The sequence below is a fragment of the Podarcis raffonei genome, chromosome 5, assembly GCF_027172205.1.
Source record: "Podarcis raffonei isolate rPodRaf1 chromosome 5, rPodRaf1.pri, whole genome shotgun sequence".
Taxonomy (NCBI): domain Eukaryota; kingdom Metazoa; phylum Chordata; class Lepidosauria; order Squamata; family Lacertidae; genus Podarcis; species Podarcis raffonei.
Genome location: NC_070606.1, coordinates 40,895,752 through 40,922,346, shown reverse-complemented (window position 1 = coordinate 40,922,346; position 26,595 = coordinate 40,895,752). Strand labels below are relative to the sequence as shown.

At 42.1% G+C, this 26,595-nt stretch overlaps 1 protein-coding gene across 4 annotated transcripts in view; it reads left to right on the top strand.

Moving 5' to 3' along the window:
• Positions 1 to 25,904, top strand: part of INPP5A (inositol polyphosphate-5-phosphatase A) — a 232,590-nt gene extending 206,686 nt beyond the window's left edge. For 2 of the 4 annotated variants that reach the window (XM_053388823.1, XM_053388825.1), the window contains 5 exons: positions 2,338 to 2,411; positions 16,650 to 16,761; positions 23,047 to 23,115; positions 24,761 to 24,797; positions 25,061 to 25,904. In XM_053388823.1, coding sequence (XP_053244798.1) covers positions 2,338 to 2,411; positions 16,650 to 16,761; positions 23,047 to 23,115; positions 24,761 to 24,797; positions 25,061 to 25,110 — 342 coding nt within the window. In that variant the 3' untranslated portion in view covers positions 25,111 to 25,904. Of the gene's footprint in view, positions 1 to 2,337; positions 2,412 to 16,649; positions 16,762 to 23,046; positions 23,116 to 24,760; positions 24,852 to 25,060 lie in introns of all 4 variants that reach the window. The other 2 variants (XM_053388824.1, XM_053388826.1) reach the window with 1 other exon arrangement.
• Positions 25,905 to 26,595: the final 691 nt, after the last annotated feature.

Here is a 26,595-nt window from a genome sequence, read left to right as displayed (position 1 = left end):
AAGAAACACTCAAAGTAGTCTACGAAAGGAATAAAACAAAATTATCAGCTATTTAGAACATTCACATAATCATTAAAATCAGCGATGAGCTGAAAAGAGAGTAAACATTCTACATATCTGAGTAGGCTTGCCTAAACAAAATTGTGCCAGAGAGTTGTAGTGGATTTACTATTGACGCCGCTTTGCACCTCCCCAGTCATTTTGCTGCTGTGCCACCCTAAGGCATGGCATGGCTGAGCTATTTCCAGAGTAACCAAGAGCTGTAAACTAAGAACAAACCTTGGTATCGGCTTGGGGCTAGTCTGGGGAGAACTAAGCCTCGGCCCTCCAGATGTTTTTGGTCTACAACTCCCATGATCCCTAGCTAGCAGGACCAGTGGCCAGGGATGCTGGGAATTGTAGTCACAAATCATCTGGAGGGCTGAGGTTGAGGAAGCCTGAACTAAGCCATGAACCCAGGTTCAAACAACACACGAAACCGTGTGTTGGGAGGAGTAAAGCAGTTACAATCTCCTTCTCAGGAGCTTGAGGCTCATTTCTCTGGGCTAATCCATGAGCTGGTGCATATGAACCAGACCATTGTGTGATCATCTTCTAGACTGATTTGTTTTATTCCAAAGTCCCATGATCAAAGTCCACGTGGCCTTTATGGCGCCTCAGGGACTAGACAACTCTTACACTGCTTTTGGATGTAGATTGCTTGCCTTAAAGTTCTCATAATTTGCACACATTTGCAATAAGGGTTTTTTTTTTTTTAATATAAAGCATCTTAAACAATTTCTCTGTTTTTTTATCCTTGGCATGAGCTATGCAAGAAAGGAAGGAGTGGCATTTCATGCTCCTGTGGGCGCATATTCGTAAACCGACAAAAATCCGCCTCGATAGGTGGTTGGTGGCGCTGCAGAGATTGTAGACAAAATGGGTGGGCCACAGGGAGGGTAGCTAATCAGTTGTGCAGGTGGTTCAGGTATCTGCTTTTCACACAGATAATTAATGTGTACAAGTAGCTGCTAATTGCACATTTCAGGAATGATTTATGACAGAGCGGAGGGGAAAGAAGAACACAATCTAATTTCATTCGGAACCTCTGCCATTCATACAATGGTATCAGCACAGCTGTGAGTTGGGACATGATTAATGAACAGGGAGTAAACACACAGGCTCTATAAGGAGAGCTATTTTTGATGGCATGCTTGTCAAAACCGAAAGTGGCATTTACAGCAATGGATCGGTAGCACTATAGGTTCATTTGCACATCGGACTAGACGCTGGTCTTGGTTCTCAGATGAAGATTATTATTTTTTTATGCTCATCAGGATGGCTCCTGTTTTGAAATATAGACTACTAGTATTGTTCTTTTATGAAGAGGGTGTTTGTTTTTTGGCTTCGGAGCACAATGTTAAGCTACACCCTTCCTTTCTTTGTGGCAATCTGCAGGGGGGAAAACTTTGTCCAGGGGGTTCATACGCTTCTTTCGGTACATTAAAGCTGGCTTAATATCTGTCTCTAGTATTGTGTCTTCACTGCTGCCGCCTAGGAACACAACTCTATAAATAATCATGTGTTGTATCAAGTGATACATAAATAATATTGTGACTGCCTCAGAATATCTGAATAGGAATACTGCTTGCTTTTGTGGTCAAATGGGGCTGTTCTGCATAGCCTTGTGGTTTGGTTTTATTTTGCAGGTAAATTTTAAGATGACAGTTTGGGTTCTTGTTTTTATGTTTTTATCATAACTTCTTTTCTAGGCAGAAGAGTACAGCAGCTAATATTACCACCATATGAGCATATTTTGTTGAGTGGTTAGCATCTTAATTTGCTATATATTAATATTCTGAACAGCTAATTAGTTTTACCTCCAAAAAAGTAAAACTAGTGCTTCTTTAACAATTCTGAGCTAATCTCTGAAAGGAGCAAATTCCCACATGGTGGGCCCCTAGTATAAAACCAAAGTTGAATACTTTCTGAGCATTCATAAGAAATTCATATTGTGTGTTTTTAATGCTCATTGCTGTTTCTTTTCCTCAGAATAATAATAATAATAATAATAATAATAATAATAATACCTGTTCACAATTCTTTTAATCCAGCATCATGTTTTCCTTTCTTCATTTATTTTGTTTTGAAATTTACATTTTTCATGACAATTCTCCAAATCAGTGTACAATAAAATAATAAAATCACAAAACAGCATCATAAAGCAAAACATTAACAATAGCTTGAAATCTATCGCGGTGTAAGTATTGCAGCTTAAAATGTACTCAACAATTACCTTTTTTGAAGAAAACAAGGGTTTATTTGTTTTAATTCTGGTTTCTTTTTTCCCCCCATTAGCTTTTGGAATTTGACAAAGAGCTGTCAGTCTTTAAAGACAAATTATATGAACTGGACATTTCGTTTCCTCCCAGGTAAGATATGTATGCAAGTGGTTTATTTAATTAACATCCTAACTCTAAGCACACTTTGGAATTCTGGTAAGTGAGAACTAGAATGCCATTCATTGTAAAGTTAGTGTTGTTGGGAATGCAAAAGAAACTATCCAGTCCTGTAGTTTCAATTTTCTCTGGATTAAGGCAAGAATGTTTCATATGGATACTGTTAATCATGAAAAGTCTTACAGCTCTCCTTTCTTTAAATTTGCTTACCAGCATGGATTTTCTCATGTTTATGTTCAACTGTTATAGAACTACAGGTATGTGATTTCCCCCTGAAATAAAGGTTTCTATTATGATACCTGCCTAAAGGGGGCAAAAATAACCTATATTGCACCAATCTTGAAGAGTGAACTGTGGAACTCTTGCAAAGTGAAAGCGTTTGGTGTAATTCCTCTTGCCTAATGAGAATTCAGAGCCAATTGCACATTAACAGAAGTTTTAATGTTAGTATTATAATTTTACTTCAGCTTTAGTTTAAGTAGTAATAGACTGGTAGTTCTTTAAGATTATAAAAGTAACAATGTACCCTTAAACACCTTGTATTGAATAGATCTCTGCCTATCAACATCCCCCCGCCCTTCCAAATTTTTCCTAACTTCCAGATAGAAGAGATTTTATCTGTAACTTGTTTTTGGAGAACAGCTTACTCAATTTCCATATAATAGATATTTTTGCAAGAGAACTTAGGCAATCCATTATTTGTATGAATGACAGGCTTATATTTTTAAGTGTTTTCTGTTATACGGTTGTTGTCGTTTTTAAAAAAATGATGTTCATTGTGGAGTAGTCAAAAACATAGGATGCATGTGCTGGTGCACACAAGAAACCATCTCTAAAAGCGTTAAGAGTGGTTATAATCATTAGCCAGCTAAGGGAACCAACAAAAAGAAAGATATCGAATTATGCTGATGAATTGTTATTAATAGCTCAAAGCATTTCAGCCCAAATGTGTTCTTTCGGGGCCTTTGTATAAGAGATAGAAGATGTGTGCCAAAGAGCATTAGCTCTTGTTTTTATATTTAGGTGTATACTATCTACATAAAAGAGAACTTTGCTTTTCCTAAAGAACAGGTTTGTTATTTCTTAAGTTAGCATGGCCTAACTTCCAGTAGTGAAAATGTGCACTTTAATAAATTTCACAAGGCTGTTTTCCATTTCGATAAGCTCAGTATTCATATACCCTCAGAGAAGTAGATTTAATACACGAGGGACAGCTTTAGGGGTATGAAACCCGTATACTTTTCACACTCATGATATGAGAAAGGCCTCTTCACTGGGCTTCTGCCCTCCACACACTGGAACTCCTGCCAGCCTCTCTCACGCAAAGCATAAACTTGTAGATGCACTCTCTGCTTCACATATGTCAAGGCTCTGATTCTTCTGCTCCTTCCCAGACCCCTGGTCCTTGTGATTTCCCCACCTCCACTTGCCCTGTATTAGCACCAAGCTAGGATTCTTGCCGCTCTGCGTGCCTTCAACCCTCCATTCTTCCCCTATGTTAGGGGCCCATTACTCGGTCCCTACCATACCAATCCCCAACATACACACACACCACTGCCAAGATTGGAGGCAGTAATGCTTCTGAATGCAGTTGCTGGAAACCTCGGGGGGGGGGACAGTGGTCTTGTACTTGAGTCTCACTGGTGGGTTACCCACAGGTATCTGGTTGGCCACTGTGAGAGCAGTATGATGGACTAGATGAGTCATTGGTCTGATCCAGCAGCCTCTTCCTATGTCCTTCCTTAGTTCTCATCATCTGCTTGTGGTGAAAAGGCACCCATAGAAATATCATTAAGAATAATGAAGAAATGAAGTTGGAAGAAAGCAGGTACATGTTTTATCTCAAGAGACAAAAACAAATACCTGCTGTTTAGAAATAATACCGACTGAGGGATTTGCACCTTATTTTGTTTTGTTTAAAGCTTCCCAATAGGAGAAGGTAAAAAAGGTAAAGGACCCCTGGACAGTGAAGTCCAGTCAAACTTGACTGTGGGGTGCGGCATTCATCTCGCTTCAGGCCGAGGGAGCTGGCATTTGTCCGCAGACAGCTTTCTGGGTCATGTGGCCAGCATGACTTAACTGCTTCTGGTGCAACGGGACATGGTGGCAAGTGCCAGAGCACACAGAAACACCATTTACCTTCCCACCACAGTGGTACCTATTTATCTACTCGTGCTGGTATGCTTTCGAAGTGCTAGGTTGGCAGAAGCGGGGACAGAGCAACAGGAGCTCACTCCACACCAGGGATTCGAACTGCCAACCTTCCGATCGGCAAGCCCAAGAGGCTCAGTGCTTTAGACCACAGCGCCACCCGCTCCCTTGCAAATAGGAGAAGACTCACTCATCAGATGCAGACTCCACTCCAGAGTTTGGGGGAGTTGAGAGGAAAAGTTGCATTAATCCTTTTTCTAAACAACAAGAAATAAAAGCAGAAACATAGAAATGGTAAATAGGTGGGAGGGTGTTTTGATGAGGACCACATTGAATGGACACTGCAAAAAGCTTGGGTGCATAGTTCAGAATAATCCGTCATGTAGAAGCATCTTTGTCACCATAAACTTTTTTGGAATTGAAGGCAAGAGTGTGCAGAGTTTGTTCACATTATGGGGGTGAGAGGGCTCTGTCCAAACTATATAACAAGGAATAAATCACGAACAGGGGACAGTCCATAAAACAGTGATTACGTAACAAAGTGTAGCGAGAGAATCAAGTGTGCCAAGTACATTTTGGGATGCAAAGGAAGGCAAGTGCCCTGTATTCACGGAAGAGCCACCATGTTCTAAGGCAGGGGTCAGCAACCTTTTTCAGCCGTGGGCTGGTCCACCGTCCCTCAGACCATGTGGTGGGCCGGACTATATTTTTTGAGGGGAAATGAACGAATTCCTATGCCCCACAAATAACCCAGAGATGCATTTTAAATAAAAGCACACATTCTACTCATGTAAAAACACCAGGCAGGCCCCACAAATAACCCAGAGATGCATTTTAAATAAAAGGACATTCTACTCATGTAAAAACACACTGGTTCCCGGACCATCCGCAGGCCGGATTGAGAAGGCGATTGGGCCGCATCCGACCCCCGAGCCTTAGGTTGCCTATCCCTGTTCTAAGGGCTTTCCTTTACCGGGCAGAAGAAAGAAATGCGACTGAAATCCATTTCTTACGTAAGGCAAATGTGCACAATGTATTAAGACTGCAGTTGTCATGAGTCCTGAGACGTCGCCAGGCTCAGGCATAGAGTACCAGACTGAGATGGACAAGGAGGGGGAACTGGAGGATGGCATGAGGTGGGTTAAGTCAGGGGAACAGAGGCTGAAAGATGTCAGTAATTCCCTCCCCCAAGATACAGCTGCTCTGAATGAGGAAGCTCTCGTCCTTCCTCTCAGATAAGAGCTTCTGTTGTGGTGGTCCGAGCAGAGCCTCTGTTGTGGTGGTCCGAGCAGGAATCACGACAGCAATCTTAACCCCACTTACCTGGAAATACGACCCATCAAATTCAATGGGCTTCAAAGCAATGAGTATTTTGGTTCCTTGTCAGTCTATATCCTTTTGCCAGCTAAGTAAATGAAATACTAAACTGAAAAGAGAATGTGTCAATGACTGAGTTGCTTCTTAACACATTGTAATCGCCTCTGTTGGCCATTAAAGATGGATAAAGTATGGTTTCAGCAGCAAACGGGTTTTCCTTACTAATTATGGAACGAATTTATTTGAAACATTTGTAAGGCACTTCTAAATACGCTCAAAGCAGCTGACAAAATGATCACAGGTATATAAACCAACAGAGCCAGAGAGGTGAATGCTTGGCGAATTCTCAGTCACCCCATCCAGAAATGGTAGCGCTCTTAAATTTCTTTGCGGCGGAAAATGTACCCTGAAGAAAGTTGCATTCTCCCTGACTTGCGTTTTGGTTTCAAGAATGCGATACAAGCTGTAAATTCATATCACTTACCCTCAAGAAGTCATCCGTCAGGGCAGGCGTGACAGCTTTGAACACTGCACACCCTCGTGATGAATTTGGCTTTTCCGTGTTAGTGGTGGTCCTGGAGCCAGAGAGCCATGACACTGCTGTGATGAAGTGCCAGTGGTCTGACAAGAAGAGTCAAGATGACTTGTTTAGGTACAGGAGGCAGTAAATACGCTGGGACCTGAATAAAAAAAGATGACGGTGTGCCTAGACTTTTGGCGAGCAATGGGAGAGGGAAGGAGAGTAGTGTTTTGAGAGGGTTTGGGGTGTTTCCCCCTCCCCCAAAATTAATTCATAAAAAAACAACTTGCAATCTTTTGAGGTTATCCATTCATTTTCTTGATTTGGGAGCTGCCGTTTAGGATTCAAGTTTTATACGTTGTTTAAGGCAATTTAAAGAAGATCTTTTTACTATAATCCTTCGGATGCAATAAGCACAGTGGAAGCACTTTAAAAACCTGCTGGTTTTGATAGCAGCTTTAGCACATGCTTAGCTTTTCCCCAGCAAAGCCAACAGGGTTTTGAGGCTACAGTCCTCTAGACACTTCACTCAGAGTAAGTCCCATTGAGCACAATAGGGCTTACTTTTGAGTAGACATGTATACGATTGCAATGAAAATTTGGCTCGATTGCTGCATATGCAGCATTTCAAGGTTTAAAATATGCTGGACTATATATTGTTAGAACTTCCCCAGGGGCACTTTGAAGGCCAAAAGGTGGTGTGCAAATAATTTTTTATAAAACATGGATATTATTTCCCAAAACTAGCAGAATGACCAACACCACAAAAATCAGGGCAGAGAGGGAGTCTGTGTTTTCCAGGTACTAATATAGGAGCTCATGATATGGGTCTGCACAGAGCAACGGCAGAGTTAATCTGTTTTCCTATTTCTGCTTAGAATCTTCACTATGCTTACAAGAAAAAATTCTGTACTCTTGCTCTGATTTTGAAAATAGCTGCCACCCCCTGTAAATCCCCCGAAAACAGTGTCCATAACTACAGTATATATGTTGTGCTTCCCAGTAGTAATATTAATTATTACATATTTGTACTGGTTTGTTTCTCCTGTGAATCCTAAAGTGATGCTTTTGTTATACCGTGCTTTCTTTCTTGTTCTGTTTATTGCTGAAATAGTTACTGACATCTTTAACCCTTCTTAGCAATGAAAAAACTTTAGTCGAGAATCATTATCTAACAGGGAGCAGAAATGAAGTATGTTTCCAGATGTCTGTTCTTACTGAACATTGCAATTGAATACTAGGATTCTTTTGGGGTTGGGATAGAATTGCAGGTCCCTAGGCCTGCATGTAAGAAATACATTTTTTAAAGTTTTCTTCTGTTTCTAGCTCTCAGGAGGAAAAGGGGGTTGTATTATTATTATTATTATTATTATTATTATTATTAGTTATTGTTATTGTTATTCTTCCTGGAAAATTTAAAAGTGAAGCACATTATAAACTGTATTGTAATCAATGACCATCAAAAGCTCTTAACTTCAGGCTCTATCCATTCTTACTGCTGTGGTCCATATTCCGTACATGTTGTACAAAGTGCTCACTCTTTTTAGGTTTGGGAGACATAATTTGAAAAAAGTTATAGCTTCATTGCGGGGGGGGACCACAACAAAAAGTTCTTGTCTTTTAAATTTTAGTTATCATTGAAACCATGCTTTTTAGGCTAACAACAATGTTCATCTTTTTTCACTTTTTTCACCTTCTAACAGTAATTTGGAAATTATATGTGATTTGTACCTGTCTCATCAACAGTTCTTAAGGCAATACTTCATGGTCATTAATACACAATCAAGTAATTAAATTAACACATGAAGTAAGCCCTGTGCTAGTGGCCGTTAACTTTTGCATCAGGAAAACCATCAAAATTGTATCTGAACTTTCCAGCATGTTGCTGTTTGATTGCAAGGAGACTCTTCAACTGCTTGGTGCTATGTGGATCAAGATTAGCATCTACCTAAGGATTCTTCACATCCAGCCCAGATGTTATTCTTCTCCTGGATCATTTGAACCTTGGTTTTCACTCCCAAAATTGGAGCACAAGTTGAGAAATGTTTCTCAAATGAAATTGCATCTTTCTTAAAGGTTGCCAATGCACTTAAATAAGATATAGAAGGAAAGAGAAAGCCATCGTTGTTAAGGCATATGTATGTTCTAATCAATTCCGTTATATTTAATTTGATTTATGTACATTCAAAATTGAAGTTCAGGGTCACTTGTGGAAATTGCCCTCATTTGAGGATGCAACAAGAGGATTTACAACCCCCAAAGCGCTAGCCTTTCCTTTCATGTTGTACATGAATTTGCCATCTTTCTGGCAAGTCCTTCCACGGTTACACATTATTTTGAGACTTCGCTGGGATGTCTAGACTCTGCTTCTTCATTTTTTGTTCAATTTTTTTAATTCAAACTTTTCAACATACAATAAGAGCCAAACAAATATAAATAAACATATAAAAAGGAGAATACAAAACAAACACACAAAAGAAAGACAACAGAGACGAAAAGTGGAAGAAAGCAAAATACCAAAGCCTCTATCGGACGTGCGTCTTAACCCTTGTGCCACACAAAAGTTGGTGCACCCTCCCAGCTCTCACCTGGTAGATTCTACCTCATAAAGAAATGAGAGAGTACATAGCAAGGCAAACAGAACTGAACAGACCTCCTAGTGCTGCACTTGCTCTCAAGGACAATGGTTTTAAATGGTTTCTGCAGAGAGGACTCCTGGTCACATTCTCAGACAGAATTGAGTTGAGAAGGACACAGGAGATGTCTGTTGGGCATCTATTGATTAACCCACATGAACTGAGAGTGAAGCTTAGCATGCCCCCAGTATTCTCCCATGGCCATATTTTCACTGTTATCTTAATGGTGAAAAGATGTGATGTTAATTACTGGATGTTGTCTACTGGAGCCATGTGTATGTTTCTGACCTTCAAGAGGTACTTAACCACCTGTGTGGATGATATTTTCTCTTTTTCAACGGCCTGCTTCACACATAACACTAACTATGCTATGGTTTTCTTAACTCATGATTTTATTAACAAAGCAAATGTTAACCGCGATTGGTCCCACAGACATTCAAACAAGGTTTTTCCAAGATTTGGCATGTTTTCTAGTTACTCATGACTTTATAGCTTGGTAAACTTCTTGGTTGGGGTGGGCAACCATGGTTAAGGGTGAGTTCTGGGTTTGCATGTAACACTATAATCCATAGTTAAAGCAAAGCAAGTTTCATAAACCAATGGCAGACCATGGTTTAAGATCATGGTTTGTTGGCAGTAAACAAACTATAGTTAAGCTGCTGGGCAGTTAAGCCATGGTTTTAAAGCCACTAAGAGTTGGCATTAACTGACAGAGAAGATAGATGTGTTTATTAGCCAAGTCCTGTCTCCGCCCCAATTGAATGCCTGCCGGCACAAGGACCAGCACAGCCCACTTCTGATTTATTGGTGAGCACTGACACCCGAAAAGTCATCCCTCTGGTGGACCTCTGAGGAGGGGTTGGGGAGGTCTTTTATATAGCAAATGGTGAGGCCTGTTCATTTTAAACACACTCTTGTTTTCTGCTGTACTAGCGGCGAGAAACTGACTCTAATTCTTTTCAGCGCTGTAGGTTCTGTCAGTCACCTGACACCCTGACATTAAACAAACAGCAAGCTCAGGGTAAGCTGAAAATAGGTCTTTGGTAGACTGTAATCACTATGGAAAGGTGGTAGGTGTGAAAAACGAAATAAGGACATTGTGGTTCGCCATGATACAGGTGGGCAATTGTTAACTTTATCACCTCTCTCTATTAATTATTATAATTATTCTTGTAGCTGTTGTATGGCAGAGATAGGAGCTGACTTGCCAGGGGTTCACACCCAGCTACAAGGTTTGCTTTCAGATAAGTGTGCATGCACAGTAATCTCGTGTATTAATCATTCTCTTAAAAGTGACCTGTTCTTGTTTGTCATTGCATTAGGCTGTCATGTAATTTACTGGTTGGACATATGTTCGTGTCTTAGATATCTTCTCTTCTCTTTGTGAATTCCACATAAACCCCTTCCTTCAGCAGACACCCCCACCCCCCTCACCCCCACCCAACGCTGACAATTTCTTTGCTTTGACACATCTAAGCAAGAATGACAGGTCAAATCTCATTCATAGCTGTGGCATTTTTCGTCTGGATTTCTTGCTAGCTTCCTAGCAGAAGTATATTCTGTAGACCTATTCTGTAGAGAGAACTGGCTTATTTTCCTATTGTCCCCTCCTTCCAAAGAATTTGGACTTTATTCCATCACATTTCTTCTTTTCTCTGCACTGTACTGAGCAGCGTAAAGCAAGGTCATTCTGAAATACGGCAATGTCCTTTTTTTCCTGATTGGGGTGGGGGGGGAGACGGACGGACACATTTGCCTTTCTCAGTAGCGTTGTTCAGGCATTCATCATGCAGAAGCAGTCTTAACTGCACCCCCAAGGAAAATCAGGGTTCCAAAATGCACAGAGGCCTCCACAAGTACAGGATGCTTCCTTGCTGTAGACAAGTCATCCTTGAAGATGCAAAGACCAATGGGGAAGAAAGGGCAGATGTAGAGCACTCATGCATGTTCCCCTCTCCATGCCTGTTTATTTAAGGCCCATTATGAGTGTCTGAATAGGATTGTCGTAACCTAGGTGCTGTATTTAGTCTCCACGTGTTACCAGTGATAGCATGAGGTTATTAAACAACTGCTGTTTTATTTTCTTCTCCTTGGTTTCTCTGTGTGGAAACTTCCCCTGTCAGCACTGTCAGAGTCCAGGTTTTGCAAGAACTCTCTCACTGTAGGAGGATATCTTACAATAACTCCAGGTGCAATGGTGGAGAGGTTTTTAAAAAATGGCTATGATGAACAGCCAAGGAATGGTTAAGTTGACTTGTAGAGTGGCTCTATCCACTTTTGCCACAATATTAGATTAGTAAAGTGCTTATTTCTAGCATAAAAGGGTTAAGTAAACCTAATTTTCTGTGTTGGTACGCTTAGAACAGGACTGGGGAATCTGTAGCGCTTTGGATGCTGTGGACTACAACTCCCATCATCCACAGCCAGCCTAGCCAGTGGTCAGAGATGATGGGAGTTGTAGGCCAGCAACATTTGTGGACCCAAAGTTGAAGATATTGCCATACTAATTTCTGTTATTCCTGTCTAAGCAGGCTAAATATACTATAGTTTATATTTATTGTTCCAACCTTTATGGCCATTACAGCTAACTAAACATGCCCTAAGATGATCCAGGAAAGGCATTATTGACATTAACATTCATTGAGGTTGATACCGTCACCCAGGCAATTCACGAGTGTGTGGTGTGGATATGAGCAGATTTTATGTACCAAGAAGGACCTGCCATCTTGCAGCAAAAAGGAAGTTCTTAGTCATCTTTTCCCTAAATGGAAACATTCCATTGCATCCATATTACTAGAAATAGCTAATGCAGCAAGAGGCAAGTGTGCAGGCTCATCGCAACATAACAAATGGTCTATACAGGCCTATAAAAACTACTACTGTACTTGGAATAATTCTACCTTGTTTTGTTTTTTTGTATGTAACCCTATGTGAAACAATGATTCGGGACCTATTTATCCTCCTTACCCTTTGCTGCCAAATTGCCTGGCTGATACACACATACACACCTCTTTTATTGTGACCTTTGACTCTGATTGTTAGCTTGGTCACCATGGTGGTGTTCTACTATTTGCAAGCGGCAGCTGTTTAACTCATTGTACTTTAACTCTTATGTTTGCAAGCCTTGTTTGCCCTCCTGATTTTGCTCAAATGAAATACACATCGTGGCCAGTTAGCTAACAGGGGATCAGGAATATTAGCATTTTGGTCAGTTCAGATTGGTCAATTTAATTCCAACAGAAGTGTATCTTACAGCTTGACCTGATGCAAAGGATGAGCACATGATGAAGGCTCATTAATTATAGCCATTGCCTAAGAGAGATGTTTCAAATGAACTAAGCTGATTGCATCAACAGACTGTTTTGCTTTGGATTTTTTGCACTTGAGGCTCTGCAGATATAGTAATATTAATTAGTACTTTAATCCGTGGGAAATATTTACTGGGTGTCTAGCTATGAACAGCTAGCTATGCTTATTCTTAAATGGCTCTTTTCCACATTTGCCGCACAATCCTATCAAATGACGTATTAACAAGCATCCTGGTTACCTTAAGACAAAATCAGGACCTCGCTTATGAAGAATGCATAGCATGTATACCCTGCATCCTGTCCATGGCAATCCATGATCCTAGGAAGATTAGAAGGTGACAGTATTACAGAATCCCTTTAGAATCTGCACACAAAAGTCTTCCCTGAAATCTAAAAATACATCTGTTTGGGGGCAAGGGGGTTGCACTAAACTAAAATAGATTATGACTTGGTTGCAGGCCAAGTTAGAAACCTATCGTTTCCTTCTGAAAGTAAGTTATCCACATGTAACTGGCCACAGGATTGTTGACAATAGGTGAAAGTCACCTTCCACTGAACTGAATAGCAAACCATCCCGTGATTTCAATGGAGGTACATTTCAGTCTTGGCCAAACTCCAAAGGTCTCTGATGTGCACAGAGTCCAAAAAGATTCGAAAAAATTGCAGAGAATGTAGCATCTCCTTTGAATCAGGGTGAATATCTCATTATTCTTTTTTTCCAGCTCCTCCAATTGTTTTGGAGTTAGCAATTTGGACTTCATTCATTTAATGCAATTCAAGCACAGCAGACATTTGCTTATAGTCACAGAATCCTGGGTGATGATGTGTGTCCATTATACCAGGCATTACATCAGATGTTGACCCTGCAGAAGTACTTCAAAGTGAAATCAGAATTCTTTTGGTACATCAAGTAAATAAAGCTTAAAATGTATCATCCCGTTTGATAAACACCATTGGGATATACTACTGTATCTTCAAATTCCAAGTTATATAAATCTCCAGTAGTTTTTGTGGGATATATCATTCACTGAAGCAGTCAAATACAACATTTCCTGTTTCCTAGAGTGGACACACAGGGGAATGTTGCTCCAGACAGGGAGGACTTCCTGTCATACCTGTTCTGGAGCATCCTCCCCGTGTATGTGACCAGGTAGAGGGGCATGACCCTAGCAGACCCTGTAAAAGGGCTAGTCATGCAGCCATCTTCCTCTTTTTGCTCTTTTGGGGTTCTTTTGTTGCTCTTTTGCCATCTTCCTCTCTGAAGAGCAGTAGAATGCTGAATTTCAAAATTAGCATTTGACGGCACAATATGGACCTTCAAAGGTTCTGCAGTTTTTGTGCAAGACAACAATAAAGCCCAAGTCATTTGACTTTTCTCAGAAAGTACCCTAATGGGAGTTGCCAAGTTGTGAAATGAACCTTTTGGTTAGGAAACGGTTTTCTTTAATTGGGTGTCTTATTTGTCCATGGTACCAAATGCTAGCATTCAGATATTTGCCTAGATGTGTTACAAACCTGGGCTCTTCCAGAATTCTTATTGCTTTGAACCTCTTGAAGCGGAACCAGGTCATCACATCACAGTAAACCATGGTTTGCCATGAATGCAGAGATCTCTCCCACTTTGCTCCTCACCTAGCAGAGTATCAAACCACAACTCCTGGCTTAGCATTACTTCTAAACCTGAGGCCATGGTTTGTTTCTCTTCAGATAAACCACAATTGGTAAGCCAATAACAAACCTTGGCTTCATATCATGATTTGCTTGCAGTGAATCCAACCACAGTCCCCAGTTCATATGTAACACTAGGCCAGAGATCATGGTCTGTTGCACCCACTTGAAATGGGAGCCATGGTTTACCATGATGTGCAAAGGCAGCCAAGTGTTTGTTTTATACTGGAAGAAGGCTTTTATGTGTACACATATCTAAGATATATGTAGGAGGACCCTAGGGAGGAGATGGGCATGATGGGGAGGGTGGGGAACTGACTTCCTCGTCCTGGCTGTCTCACAACCACTAAAATTTACTCTCTTGTAAGAGACCTTGTTCATTGCTTCCTCGGCTGTTATCAGCAAAACACAGAAACATAGGAATAAGTTTTATAGCAGACTGGACAATTTGTGAAAATACACTGGATGTACAGCTAGCCCAGTTTTAGCAGCTGCTCTCCAGGATCTCAGGCAAACCTCTTTCATATGTTAGAATTCCTGCTCCATGATTGGAGTCGTGGGATTTTTGTCTATCACATGACGGGGTGTGTTTTGACTCCACAGAGTGGAAAGTGATGGAGACAGGATGTTTGTGTTACTGTGTTCCGTGAAGTTGGGACTATTGTCCTTTGTTCTTTTTCTCTTTGCTGTCTGATGCTAGAGAGAGAGGGAGCCATGTTGCAGTGATCCATGTGTGTTTATATGTAAATAAAGTAGATTAGCCAAAATGCTGAGTTGCTGAGGTCTGTTAGGCAACTGCGCAAACTCTGTGGATCCCTAAGTGTGCCGGTGTCGGTTGGCATTGGTCGCTGTGATGTTCAGGCTGAAGAAAGCTTTTGAAGCTCCCGAACAATCGACCAGGAGGGAGAGAACATGCCATTCGGGCATGTGTCTCTGCCAGGGTCCTACTCAAGTGTAGGCCGAGCTCCTGACATCATATCCCCTGCTATCTGGTCATTTTAACTGGAAATCTCTGATTGAATCCGAGACGTTCATGCAAAGCAAGCATTTGACCATGGACCCATGATCCCTCTTCCTGACTAGGGAACCACATAAAACTCACCATTTCCCAGTTACGAATTTTGGAGGGCAGAAATTTATCCAGAATACCCATGAGAAAACCATGGCTACCCTGAATGTGTCAGGACTGTTGCAAGTGTGCATCTTTGGAGACCAACAAGCCATGGAGCCAATCAGGATGGGTGAGGACAAGCTGCCAAGCCGTAGAGATCCAGGACAGTGCCACAGTAATAGGAAGTCCAAAAACGCCTATGTAAACCTTTGCTCTCAGCTTGTCAAAGTCAAACATAGCTGTGTTTTTATTTCTTAAGTCTATTGTTAATAATGGCCATAAAACTTCCGTGTGTGTTCAGAGCCAGTTGATGTGCTGGGAGTCTCTGCTCTAAAAGCAGTGCTCATTTAAGGAAACGTGAATAGCACTGGGTGTATATACTGGATATATGTACATATAAACTGGTTTAGGGCTTCATGATAGCTGTATGTGCTCAGCATGAAGTTTTAACGCTTGCAACCTCAGGGAGTTCATACTGTGAAAATTAAGGGGTGAACAATACAGAATATGATTGATTCGCACAACTTCTCTAATATAAAAGTAGTCTTTGTTATGTCAGGTTCATGCACAACTTAAAAGGAGAGCTACATTAATAGGTTGCCTGCAAAAGTCAGCCCTTAAATTGCAGACAAAGCTTCTGCTCGCAAGAATATTACATCATCAACGCCTCCCCTGGACACTCAGAAATAAGCTGTACTTCTGTATGGCAGTGAAGCAGCAAATTGAATTCTCATAATATGTTTTGAAAATGAGTCTTGTTAGGTTTGATGAGGTGGAAAAGGTACTGAGTTCACTGGTTTGTTCCAATACATTCAGTATACTTTAGCTGGCTGTTTGCCACGGCTAATCTTTTTAATGGCAGTGTAGCTTGTAAACCCATTTGGTGGAGAGCTATGCATCTCAGTTTCATAATATCACGCCAAGTAGGATGGTAAATAAGTTTCTCTTCAAGCATGAAAGGATTTTGTTTCAATCCCACAAATCTTATTTTAAAACCTTCATCTTGAAGACCTCTATAATCCCATTTTTCCCCCCAATCTAGCAATAAGCAGAATAGATTTCAACTCTTAAAAAATACTTATCTATTTATTGTTGTTTTTCAAAATGCATCTTTCCAGTGCTTTTACTTTTCACACAAATGTACTAAGCACGTGACTTAACATCATTCCCTAAACAAACATAAATAATCTCGTTGTACTGCTTATTTATTTAAAAGCACTTCTATTTGTTTATTTTAAAGTACTTCTATTTTGTTTAATCAACTTCCCAAGGTGGCTTTCAAAATAAAGTTTTAAAAATATAACAATTCAACAAATTGCAATGCAATACAATTACAAACTGGGGAGGGGGAGAGAGAGAGAGACCTGCAAGAAATTAGAAGTGAGCATGGAAAGAAAAAGCACCTGTATTTGGTTTTGTTACATAAATTTGCCTGGTAAAACTTGTGAGTTTTTGCTAACAGATGTTACATTTGAGTTTGGTGTTTTCCTGTCCCCACAGCTATCCGTACAGTGAAGATTGTAGCCAGGGAATGCAGTATATGAACACTAGATGCCCAGCTTGGTGTGACAGGATCCTAATGTCACATTCTGCCAAAGAGCTGATTCTAAAGGTAAGCGCTGACTTGAAAGTGTAGGACTCTTTTGATCAGGGGTCAGCAAGGTTTGTCTTGCGGGCAGCTCAGTTTGGGGGCTCCACAGGCCACTTCCGGCCCATGGGCCTTAGGTTACTGCCCCCTGCTTTTGACTATTGAAAAGTGCCTCGAGCCTGCTAGAAAATATGGTGGCATATGGTTTCATTTTTGAAGAAGTTTCCAGCCCTCATATTTTGGAGATCAGGATCTATTATTGAAAGCTCAGAACAACTGGGCGTTCAGTGAAAATCCCACTGTGCAAGCATTGGATATACAAGCTTACGCTCCTTGGATTCTCAGCCATCCTTAGCAAAAATCCAATGATTATCAGATACTGATGTACTAATCATTTCACCTACCTTGTATGCTCCATCCAGAACTTTTCAAGATAGCTTACAAAAGTCACTTCCATTGGGCTGTTAGTTGTTTGCTAAGCATTTGGCTCCTTATTCCAAGGTTATTTGCCACAGGATCTGTGGCAAGTCACCATGTTTAGTTAGGGGGTCAAGCTGTGTCTAAGGATGTGGACAGAACCACAGAACGCAAACCCTGGGATTGTGCTCCGGGGGGGTGGGATGACCCAAGATTTTTAAAAAGATAGAGAGTAGGGTGTGCTCCTCCGCCCTACCTGCTTTTAAATCTTTTTGTCATTTAGGACGTTCTTAACTTATCTTGGGTTAGCCAGGTCTCCTTATCTGAATCCATTCATGGTGCACACTCTATATAATTCCACATCAGTGCAATCCAATGTACATAGCACTCCCACATATTATCCAAATGTTTTGAACGTCCCCTAGGCTATTCAAACAAATGAGGTTGCACTGCATTCTAATGAATTGGGACTTCCAGGAAATTTCCTTTATTTCACCGTCCCATTCATGGGCCTGATTTGACAAGACTAGGAACACAGCCCAGGTGCCCTCCCATTATTCTTTTCTGGGCACATCTCCTCCATCCTCGCTCCCGCTGTAAACACATGAAGGCATATCCTGGGGAACCTGGCCGAACTATACACAACAGCCAGCTAACAAGACGGGGAGCAATTATGCTTACCCAATCTTAGGTTCCCGATTATGGTACTTCCTCCCATTGGTGATATGTTTTCCCCACTCAGTAACAGGCTAAAAGTTTATAAGAATTTATGCATGGCATGGAAAAAAGGGGATGGGAAAGTTTTTCTCCCTCTCTCATAACACTAATCTCATAGACATCCAATGGGGTGAATGTTGGAAGATTCAGGTAAAAGGAAGTACTTTTACAGATAAAAGGAAGTACTTATTCACATAGTTAGACTATGGAACTCACTTCTGCTATATAAGAGGATTAGACAAATTCATGGAGAAGGATATCAAACAATGACTAGCCATGATGGCTATGTTTCACCTCCAGTGTCAGATGCGGGAAACAGTCCCCGACAACTGGCCCTCCAACCTGCTTAAACGCTTCCAGTGAAGGAGAACCCACCACTTTCCTATGTAGCCCATCCCATGGTTTAACAGCTCTTAAAATCAGAAAGTTCTTCCAAATGCTTAATCAGAATCTCCTTTCTTGTCATTTGAATCTACTGGTTCGGGTATGGGACGGCAGGAATCAAGCTTGCTCCATCTTCTGTGTGACATTCCTTCAGATAGTTGAAGTTGGCTGTCGTATCACCTCTTAAGTCTTCTCCAAGCTAAAAAATCTCCAGCTCCCTCAACCATTCCTCATAAGGCTTGCTTTCCAGACCCTTTGTCATCTTGGCCGCCCTCCTCTGCACATGTTCCAGCTTGCCAATAGCCTTCTTAAATCGTAGTGGCCAGAACTGGACACAGTACTCCCAAATGTGGTCTGACCAAGGCAGAATACAGTGGTACTATGTCCTCCCTTATCTCGACAGTATACAACCTAGAATTGCATTAGCTTTTTTTTTTGCTGCTGCTGCATCATACTGTTGACTCTCACAGTTAAAGACGTATGTTTTTCCAGCTGGCCTTTGTAGACTAAAGAGATGTTTGGCTGTCACTGTGATTTCTATATTGCTAGTATTTTGTACTGGAACAGTGAGTTAGATAGTTCTATTATGTTTTTTATTCTTTGGATACCCCTCTGGGAACAATGGTTGGACGAAGACCTTAAAAATATAATAAATAATAACTTAAACTTTGGAATCAAACCCCACCCATGTCACTCACTGTGCAGCTTCAGGTGTCACCTCCAGCCTAAATTCTCCCATCTGTAGAGTGAGAACAACGGTGGCCTATCTTGTTGGACCACTAAGCAAAATAAATAGTGTGAATTAAAACATGTGCTGAAAATAAAATAATACATTTTTCAGTGGAAGCATATGCAGGATTGTTTCTCCCAATCCACTGACCAAGCATTTAGAAGACACCAGTACTCTAAAAGCTACATTTATTTAACAGCTGAGAACTCCCAAGATATGCTATGTGATATCTGCGGATTAATGTGGCAGCCATAAGTCACAAAGGTACTGTGGCTCTCCTGTGTAGCTACAGCTGCTAGTTTAACCCCGCAACACAAATCTGGGGGGGGGGGTTCGACTAGCAGCTAATTTTGCAAAGTCAGATTAAGTACGGTGGAAACCTTACTCTGGTGCTGCTTCAGTGCCTTCAAAGTGCCTGCAGGCAAGGCAGAAATTTTAACACGGAGATTTTCAGGGCATCTGGTGAAAGTTACACCTGCTAAACTTCTGCAAGGTGGGTAAGATAGCTGTTAATTGCACAGGAGTCCTGCCAGAACAAGCCACTGGGTTGTCACTATCCCCTGGCCTCAGTTCTCTTATCTGTATAATGGGAATAATAGTCACCTACATCCCCAGTCGATTTATGGGGACAAGCAAAATTGTAAGGCACTCTGCTAGTTTTCAAAGTGCCGTATGAATGTAGAAGCAATGGGTGGTATTCAGCTAAGAGTAGACCCCCCCTAAAATTACCAAACATTATTAAGATAGGTCCATTGCTTTCAATGAGTCTGAGTAAAACTTAGTTGAGCCTCACCCAGTGTTTCTCCCCACCACATCCAAAAAGTAAGTTTAGCTCTTGCAGTTTTGGGCTCCTTTGTTTGTACAGGGCAAGAGCTTCTAGCCGTGCCCAAATTAGCAGGGAGCCCAAAACACCAGACTCCATGCAGTAGGCTCCTTACAGATTGTACAGACATGGGGCTGTAAACAGCTTTAGCACAACCTCATTTATCATGCCACGGTCGGTTACCTCCCCAGCATGTTATTTTATGCTTGCTGAGCCCTAACACACCAAAGGTTGCCCGCTGCTCGAGAGTCACAGAACTGCCTGAGAGCATGGCGTAATGAATGCTCAGCTGAGTGGAGCGTGTTTCTGCTTGTGCGCTGCTGTAATTTGTTTATCTGTCTAAAGATTATGCACTCGAAAATCCACAATTTGACGCTGCCTTTGTAAATTATCAAGTCGCTTTTGATGAATGTATCTCCACTTCCGATGGCGGTGGCATTATGAACTTGAAATATTGGAAAGTGTTCATGCATACAATGCAGAAGGTTAGGGAGGGAGGGTGTGTGTGTGTGTGTGTGTGTGTGTGTGAATAGATACAGAGATAGATTCCCAGGCAAGCATGCTAGAAAGCAAATATGACCTTAAGTTTTCTTACTGCATTAAAGATAATTCAGTTTTAACTTTATAGTCCCAAATGCAGCTGTATATATATAAAGTTCTTGCCCAGTCAAATTTGACTGATTACAGATGAGGGAAAGCTTGACTGTTTTTCATCAGAAATAAATGAGGATGGCAAACTATTTGCAAGCACAGCTGCGGTTGCATGTATGTATGTATGGAAGATCTGGGGAGAAGGGTGTGGGCTCCAGATTTAATTATCTCGCAGTTTAACCAGCCTGAGAAATTGCAAGTCAGAGCCAGTCTCTCTACCTCCCTCTTAAGTGATTGCTTTAGCAGGGTCATTATGCTAGATAAACAAAGAAGATGGTCAGCGTTGGTCGATGTAATAGTCGATGCAGTAGCAAAAGCTGTGTCGATTTCATTATTTGTTTGAAGAGAGGAGGATAAAGGGAATAAAGTGCCAGGGAAGAACAGAGTGGAAATAAATCAAGCGGTGGGGATATTGTTCATTCACCTCTCATTTTGAGAGGCGGTTTTTTATGTAAAAATCCAAAAATCCATTTAAATAAATAGCAAGACTCCCATTGATTCGGATGTTTCCAGCTTTCATTCTTAAGTAGATCTGGTTGAAAGCCAGCTCCACTGAAATCATAGGGAATCCCAAACATACTATGTTTACTATTGATATATCTGATGGAGGGGGAAATATATTTCATAAAAGACTACACGTAGGGTGGGGTGGGGGGTTAAATCCATTTCCTTTCCTCAGTGTTTCCAATTCTGTGCAACAGAAGACCCTAATTAGATCTAAACAGGGTTGATACCAAATCTGGTAATAGGATTAGAGCTGAAAGCATTAATCACTTTATCAGTGCCCCTAATCGATTAAGGCATTTAATTGTGGATTTGAAAAATAGGAGTTTAAGAACTGTGAAGACTGACAAGTACCTTCAGCTTGGGAGTAGCCTATGGATGTCAACTGAAGTATTGTGTAGAACACCCCCAATTTAAAACCGGCCTAGAAGTTGCATTGAGTTGTGATTTCCAGCTCCATAAATGTGGTTAGGAACTGGGGTGTCTATGAGTTAAAACATGAGTCTGCCCGTGCCTGCTCAGAACTAAGTCCCATTAAGTTCAATGGGGTTTATTCCCAGGAAAGCAGGTAAGGATTTCAGCCTTACAACCCAAAGATTACAGTACAGGAAAGGAGGAAACTGTTGCTGGACTACAACTTCCATCATCCCATAATCACATGGACTGAAGCTGATAGGAATTGGAGTCCAACAACATCTGGCAGGCCACAGGTTCACCGTTCCTGCTGTAGGGAATCCCACTGGTTGTATGTCAGATTACAGCCTTTGGTAGCTAGCTAAGAGAAACCAGTCTTCCTTAATGCAGAAGCAGAGTCCCCTGCATTAAAATACAGGGGGTTTTTTAAATAAAAAATTAACTGGTTAATTAATTGGCCAGTGTAAACCAGAAAGTTTGGTTTTATATACACACAAACATACATACTATTCTTTGTTCAAAAAAGACTTCAGGGCAGCAGGCAAACAAACTTTAAAATTACCAAAATAAAAAGCCCATTGTGAAGACAAAGCCACAATAAAAAGAACAAACAAGTAAAGATATAATAATCTAAAATGCCTGGTTTTAACTTGGCACTGAAAAGAGTACAGTGTTGACACTAGGCTTACCTTCCTCTGGGGGGTATTCCACAGTCAGGGTGCCATCACAAAGTAGGCCCTCACTTTTATCCACTCAAGACATGATGCACCTCTAAAGACTGAACACATAGGATGGTTGCCTGGCTCTCTTTGAGCAGGTTGGTACTGAAAGAAGTGCTCCCTTTAGTATTTGGACCCACAGTAGCAATTGAGGAACAGCTTCCAATCCGTTAACACCCCTTTTAGAACACTATTGGTGGCTGCATCCTTGAAGGTTTGTTTCTGACTACTGACCGGATAAAGCCAAAGCTGAGCATTTTTAAGGCCTGTTTTTTAATGGGAGTTAACTTGCGTTCATTGTCCTCACTGAAATAAGTGGCATTTAAATGTGCTGGGCTTGGCTATGTACTAGTAACACAACAACAGGGATACGGAATGAGAAAGTCGGAATTGCTTGCAGTGCAATGACGATCTAATAAAAGGAGACCTTCCTGGCTGAAGACATCAGAATTACAGTGGCTGCATTTTGAAATTTTTCCAAATGCAGTTTACTCGCATTTCAAGATTTAACAGTGCAGTCCCACGTGTCTACTGAGAATTAAGTCACAGCCAATTCTGTGAGGTTTACTCTTGAGTAAGTGGGTCTAGGCCTGTTGCCTAAGTAGGGTAAGAGTTATTGTGTTCCTAGACAGGCATGTGTTGTGAGTTAATAATGGCTAGGAACAGATCTTGCAATTCTTTGCATCTATGTGAAGTTGGCATTCACCCAGCTGGCTTTCCCCATCTGTGCCTAAAGAAGTAACATTTAAGGGGGGGGGCGCAACGGTACACGGACTCTGAATACATTTCCTTGTCAGTGAGATCTATTGATTTTAACGGCCCTTATTCCCGGATGTCGATGTGTGTAGCTGCTCCCCTCGGCTGCTGTGTGCATTTACATACCTGCGACTTTGCATTCTCGGTGCAAAGCCTCTCCGAACTATGGGCTTCTTTTTATGTTTTTACCCTAGTCAGAAAACGATGAGAAGCAAGTGGTGTACGACCATATTGGACCAAATGTCTGCATGGGGGACCACAAGGTAAGCGTTGTGAACAGCTGCATGAACGCGTGTCTGTGGCGGGCCAAGGGGGCGTGGGTGGGGCGGCGGGGGCTCTTTGTAGGAGAGGTGCCCTCTTGCTTGGAAGGAGTCCCATGGATCAATATAGGGCTGGTTTTTTCCAGCAAACGTGCGTAGCTTCGGGTTAGAAAACGGGAGCTGGGGAGCCTGGAAGGCGCTAGCAAACGATCAGAAGTTGAAACCCACGTGTAGGAAGTAGAGCGCGGCGACAGGCGTCCATTTTTCAGAGTTTTCTGTGCCTTGGGTCGAGTTGAGATTCAAAGGGGAGGGGCAAGATCAAGAGCGTGAAGGTCAGTGTCCTGGCGTCAAGGGGACCCCGGATCTGAAAGACCCTTGCGTTTTTATTTTCTGATCCGGGTATGAAAACTATTGAAATAAACTTCCCCGCTTAGACACACTTTTAAAATCCGAAAATGAGGACCTACCGCTACCAGCAGGTTAGCAAGTACCGCGAGCCCTCAACGCCCCGATCCCTAGCAGTCAGTCCGCTTGATCGCGCTGCTGCAGAGCCGATAGTTTCCGACTCCAAAGGTGCGTAAAAGCAGCCTGACGCGCCCTTGGAAGCGCGCTCCGAGCAACGGTGAGACTTCGCTTCCCTGGTGCCAGAGTCAGGGATCCGAAAGCCACGCCGCTTCGGTTTCTTTGGAGTGGGCTGTGCGTTCAGAAACGGACAGAGCAGGAGGAAGCTTGAGGCCTGATTTCCCTTTTCCCTGGGCGGATCTTGCTTCTCGACATACACGTCAACCCATTAATGGCTACTTAAGCCTGCAGCTAGCAAGACCTGCACTAGCGCAATCCTACACAGAAGGACGCGCCAATGCGTTCAGAGGCACTGACTCCGAGGCAACGCACTGAACTCCGGGTGCGTGTAGGAGGGTAGCCTAGATATCCCAGAGTGTAAGAATCGCCCCCTTTGGGCAAGGAACATCCATCCCTGTGTTTGAACTGATATTTGGATATATATACAAGGACCTAAGTTTTTTAGCTAACCAGAAAGAGTATATTTAGTTTGTCATCCGATGTAAAAATGAGGTTCTTGGCGAGAGAGGGGGACCGCGGGCGCCGCCCCAGTTTTACATACAAACCTGAAAATAATCAGTGGTAATTGATTACTATTACTATGGCAATCAGTGGACCTGAGTAAACCTGGTTAAAAGTCGGGGGCTGCAGGTCAGCCCGGTAACGGGGCGCTCGCTCCGAAAGAGCCGCCCGATCCTACTCTAAAGTAAGCCTGCGTTCGACGGGACGGGCTGCTTGATTTCGACTGCAGTGAGATTCGCTGCCGAGGCCTGGAGCCCGCGGCTTCAAACAGGCCTCAACTCTTGCTTTGGTGCGCTTAAGGCACTGCGGTTACTCCCCGGGAAAAGACGCACGAGCTCGGGGCGGGCCCAAGGAAGACGCGCGTGGCTCTTCCAGGAGGCGGAGGATGACCCAGCCGGTGTTCCCCATGAGAAGAAAAGCGGGAGGGAATCGGGGAGGAGGAAGCCGGGGTGCCTGCGACGACGGAGGCCCTATTGCTTGGCTTGGGGCGCGGGGAGGCGGGAGGCGGCGTCGAGGACTGCTTGGGCTCCACCTTCTAACCTCTTTTTTCTCTCCCTCCTTCCAGCCCGTGTTCCTGTCCTTCCGAATAGCCGCGGGGGCAGGTAAACCTATTGCCAATGTGCACAAGTGTTGTGTCGTGCAGTGATGTAGTGGTGGTAAATATCACATTAGATTTTTTTCCTTACCTCCTTCCTCTCTCCCCTCTTTGCTTTCGCGGTTTTTTAAAAAAATATTATTATTATTTATTCCCTTCCGGCCCCCATATTTTTTGGTGGGGCCTTTTTTATTTTATTTGCTTGTTTAATTTTTAGTCTGTTAAAGTAAATAGAAAAAAAAATCAGCTGCCAATCAATTCTGCAAACAGGGAAAAGATGCCTCCGAAACGAGAAGATCTTTCGAGAAAGCTCCTTGTAGTGAGGAGGAAGAGGAAGGACTTGAGATGCATCCCATCGCTTATACCGTGACAGCTCTATTCATCCACCGGAGTCCAGCGTGCCACGTTATTGTTTTTAATGTTATGGTTATTATTTTATTTTAGGCTGTTGATCATACACTATTTTCTTTGGAGTCTGGGCTTTAGAGCCCCAAGTAAAAAAAGAGAGAGAAACCTCTCATACCTCACCCTCTCGTAAATATTCCTGTGACATCAATTGTGGATTTTGTTTTGTTTTTTTTATTTTTATATGGAGATGCATATATTATGCCACAATCTGGTTGCCAAAACAAAAACAAAAACCTAGTTTGCCGCGATGTACTGTGTTTTAGACTTCACTCTGCTTCCTTCTTTTTTTAAAAGTCTGTCAATGTGAAATTATATATAATATATATAATATTCAACATTTAGAAACAAACAATTTTCATCACCCTTCTCTAGCTTCAAGCAAGGTTGGGATTTTGTACATTTGCCTTGTATAGAAGTCCTGGTGTGTTATTATTGTATGTTAACCAAGATTTATGGTCCCTGTGATTTTTTGAAGTGGGGGGGGGGAGGGTTGCAGGGTGGGGTTTTTTGTTCTGTCCTGGTCATTTTTATAGACTTTTTTGTTTTTTGTTTTCTCATGTTATTTACTATACTGCCATGTTCCATGGTTTTTTGAATCACACAACAGCAGCTGCTTTCTATAAGTGTATATATTTATATATTTGTATGTGAGTGTGTATAGAGATATATATACACAGATATAGAAATAATAATTTATAATTACAAACCGTTTGTCTTTCCTGCTGCAAAATAGCCTTTCCTCCTCCTCCTCCCCACCACCAGCCCAGACTAGTCAAGGGGCAGTAAATCCCACTGGGTTTTCCCCAAGTAGGTTTTAACTTCCAAAAACAATGGTGTGTTGTTAGGATCCAGGTGGAGGGAAAAAATGTATCTCTCCCCACTGATACCCAATCCTGAAACACATTTACTTTGATCTGAAAGTAGACTTAATACCCCAATCCTGAGTGTGTTTACTTGGAAGTAAGTGTGAGTAGGCCTTACAGCAGCCCTACGCCTACTTACTCAGAGTTGCAGACCATGGGATTTGGGGTGGAGCCTGGAGGCGTCCTTTGGGACACCTGCCACCTCCATGGAGCCCAATGCCAGCCTTCCCCCCAGTTGCCAGCCCAACCAAAGGGCTTCTTTCACCAGTGTGTGTGTGTGTGTGTATATATACAGTACTTATATATGAAGAGAGCCAGAAACCTCACTCATCATCTGCCAACTGTAGTCACATATTTATGCAGCAAATTCTGGTGCCAAGTATTCTAGCTGAAGATAGGAAGAAGGTTCCAAAAAAGGCAGTTCAGCCCCAGTCAGGTAGCAATTTTTGAGTATGGCTAAGGGAGGGGGGGAAATTGGGGGGGGGAGAGAGATGGGGGGCAAAGAGTCTGTAAATCTTCACTCTGATTGGAGCT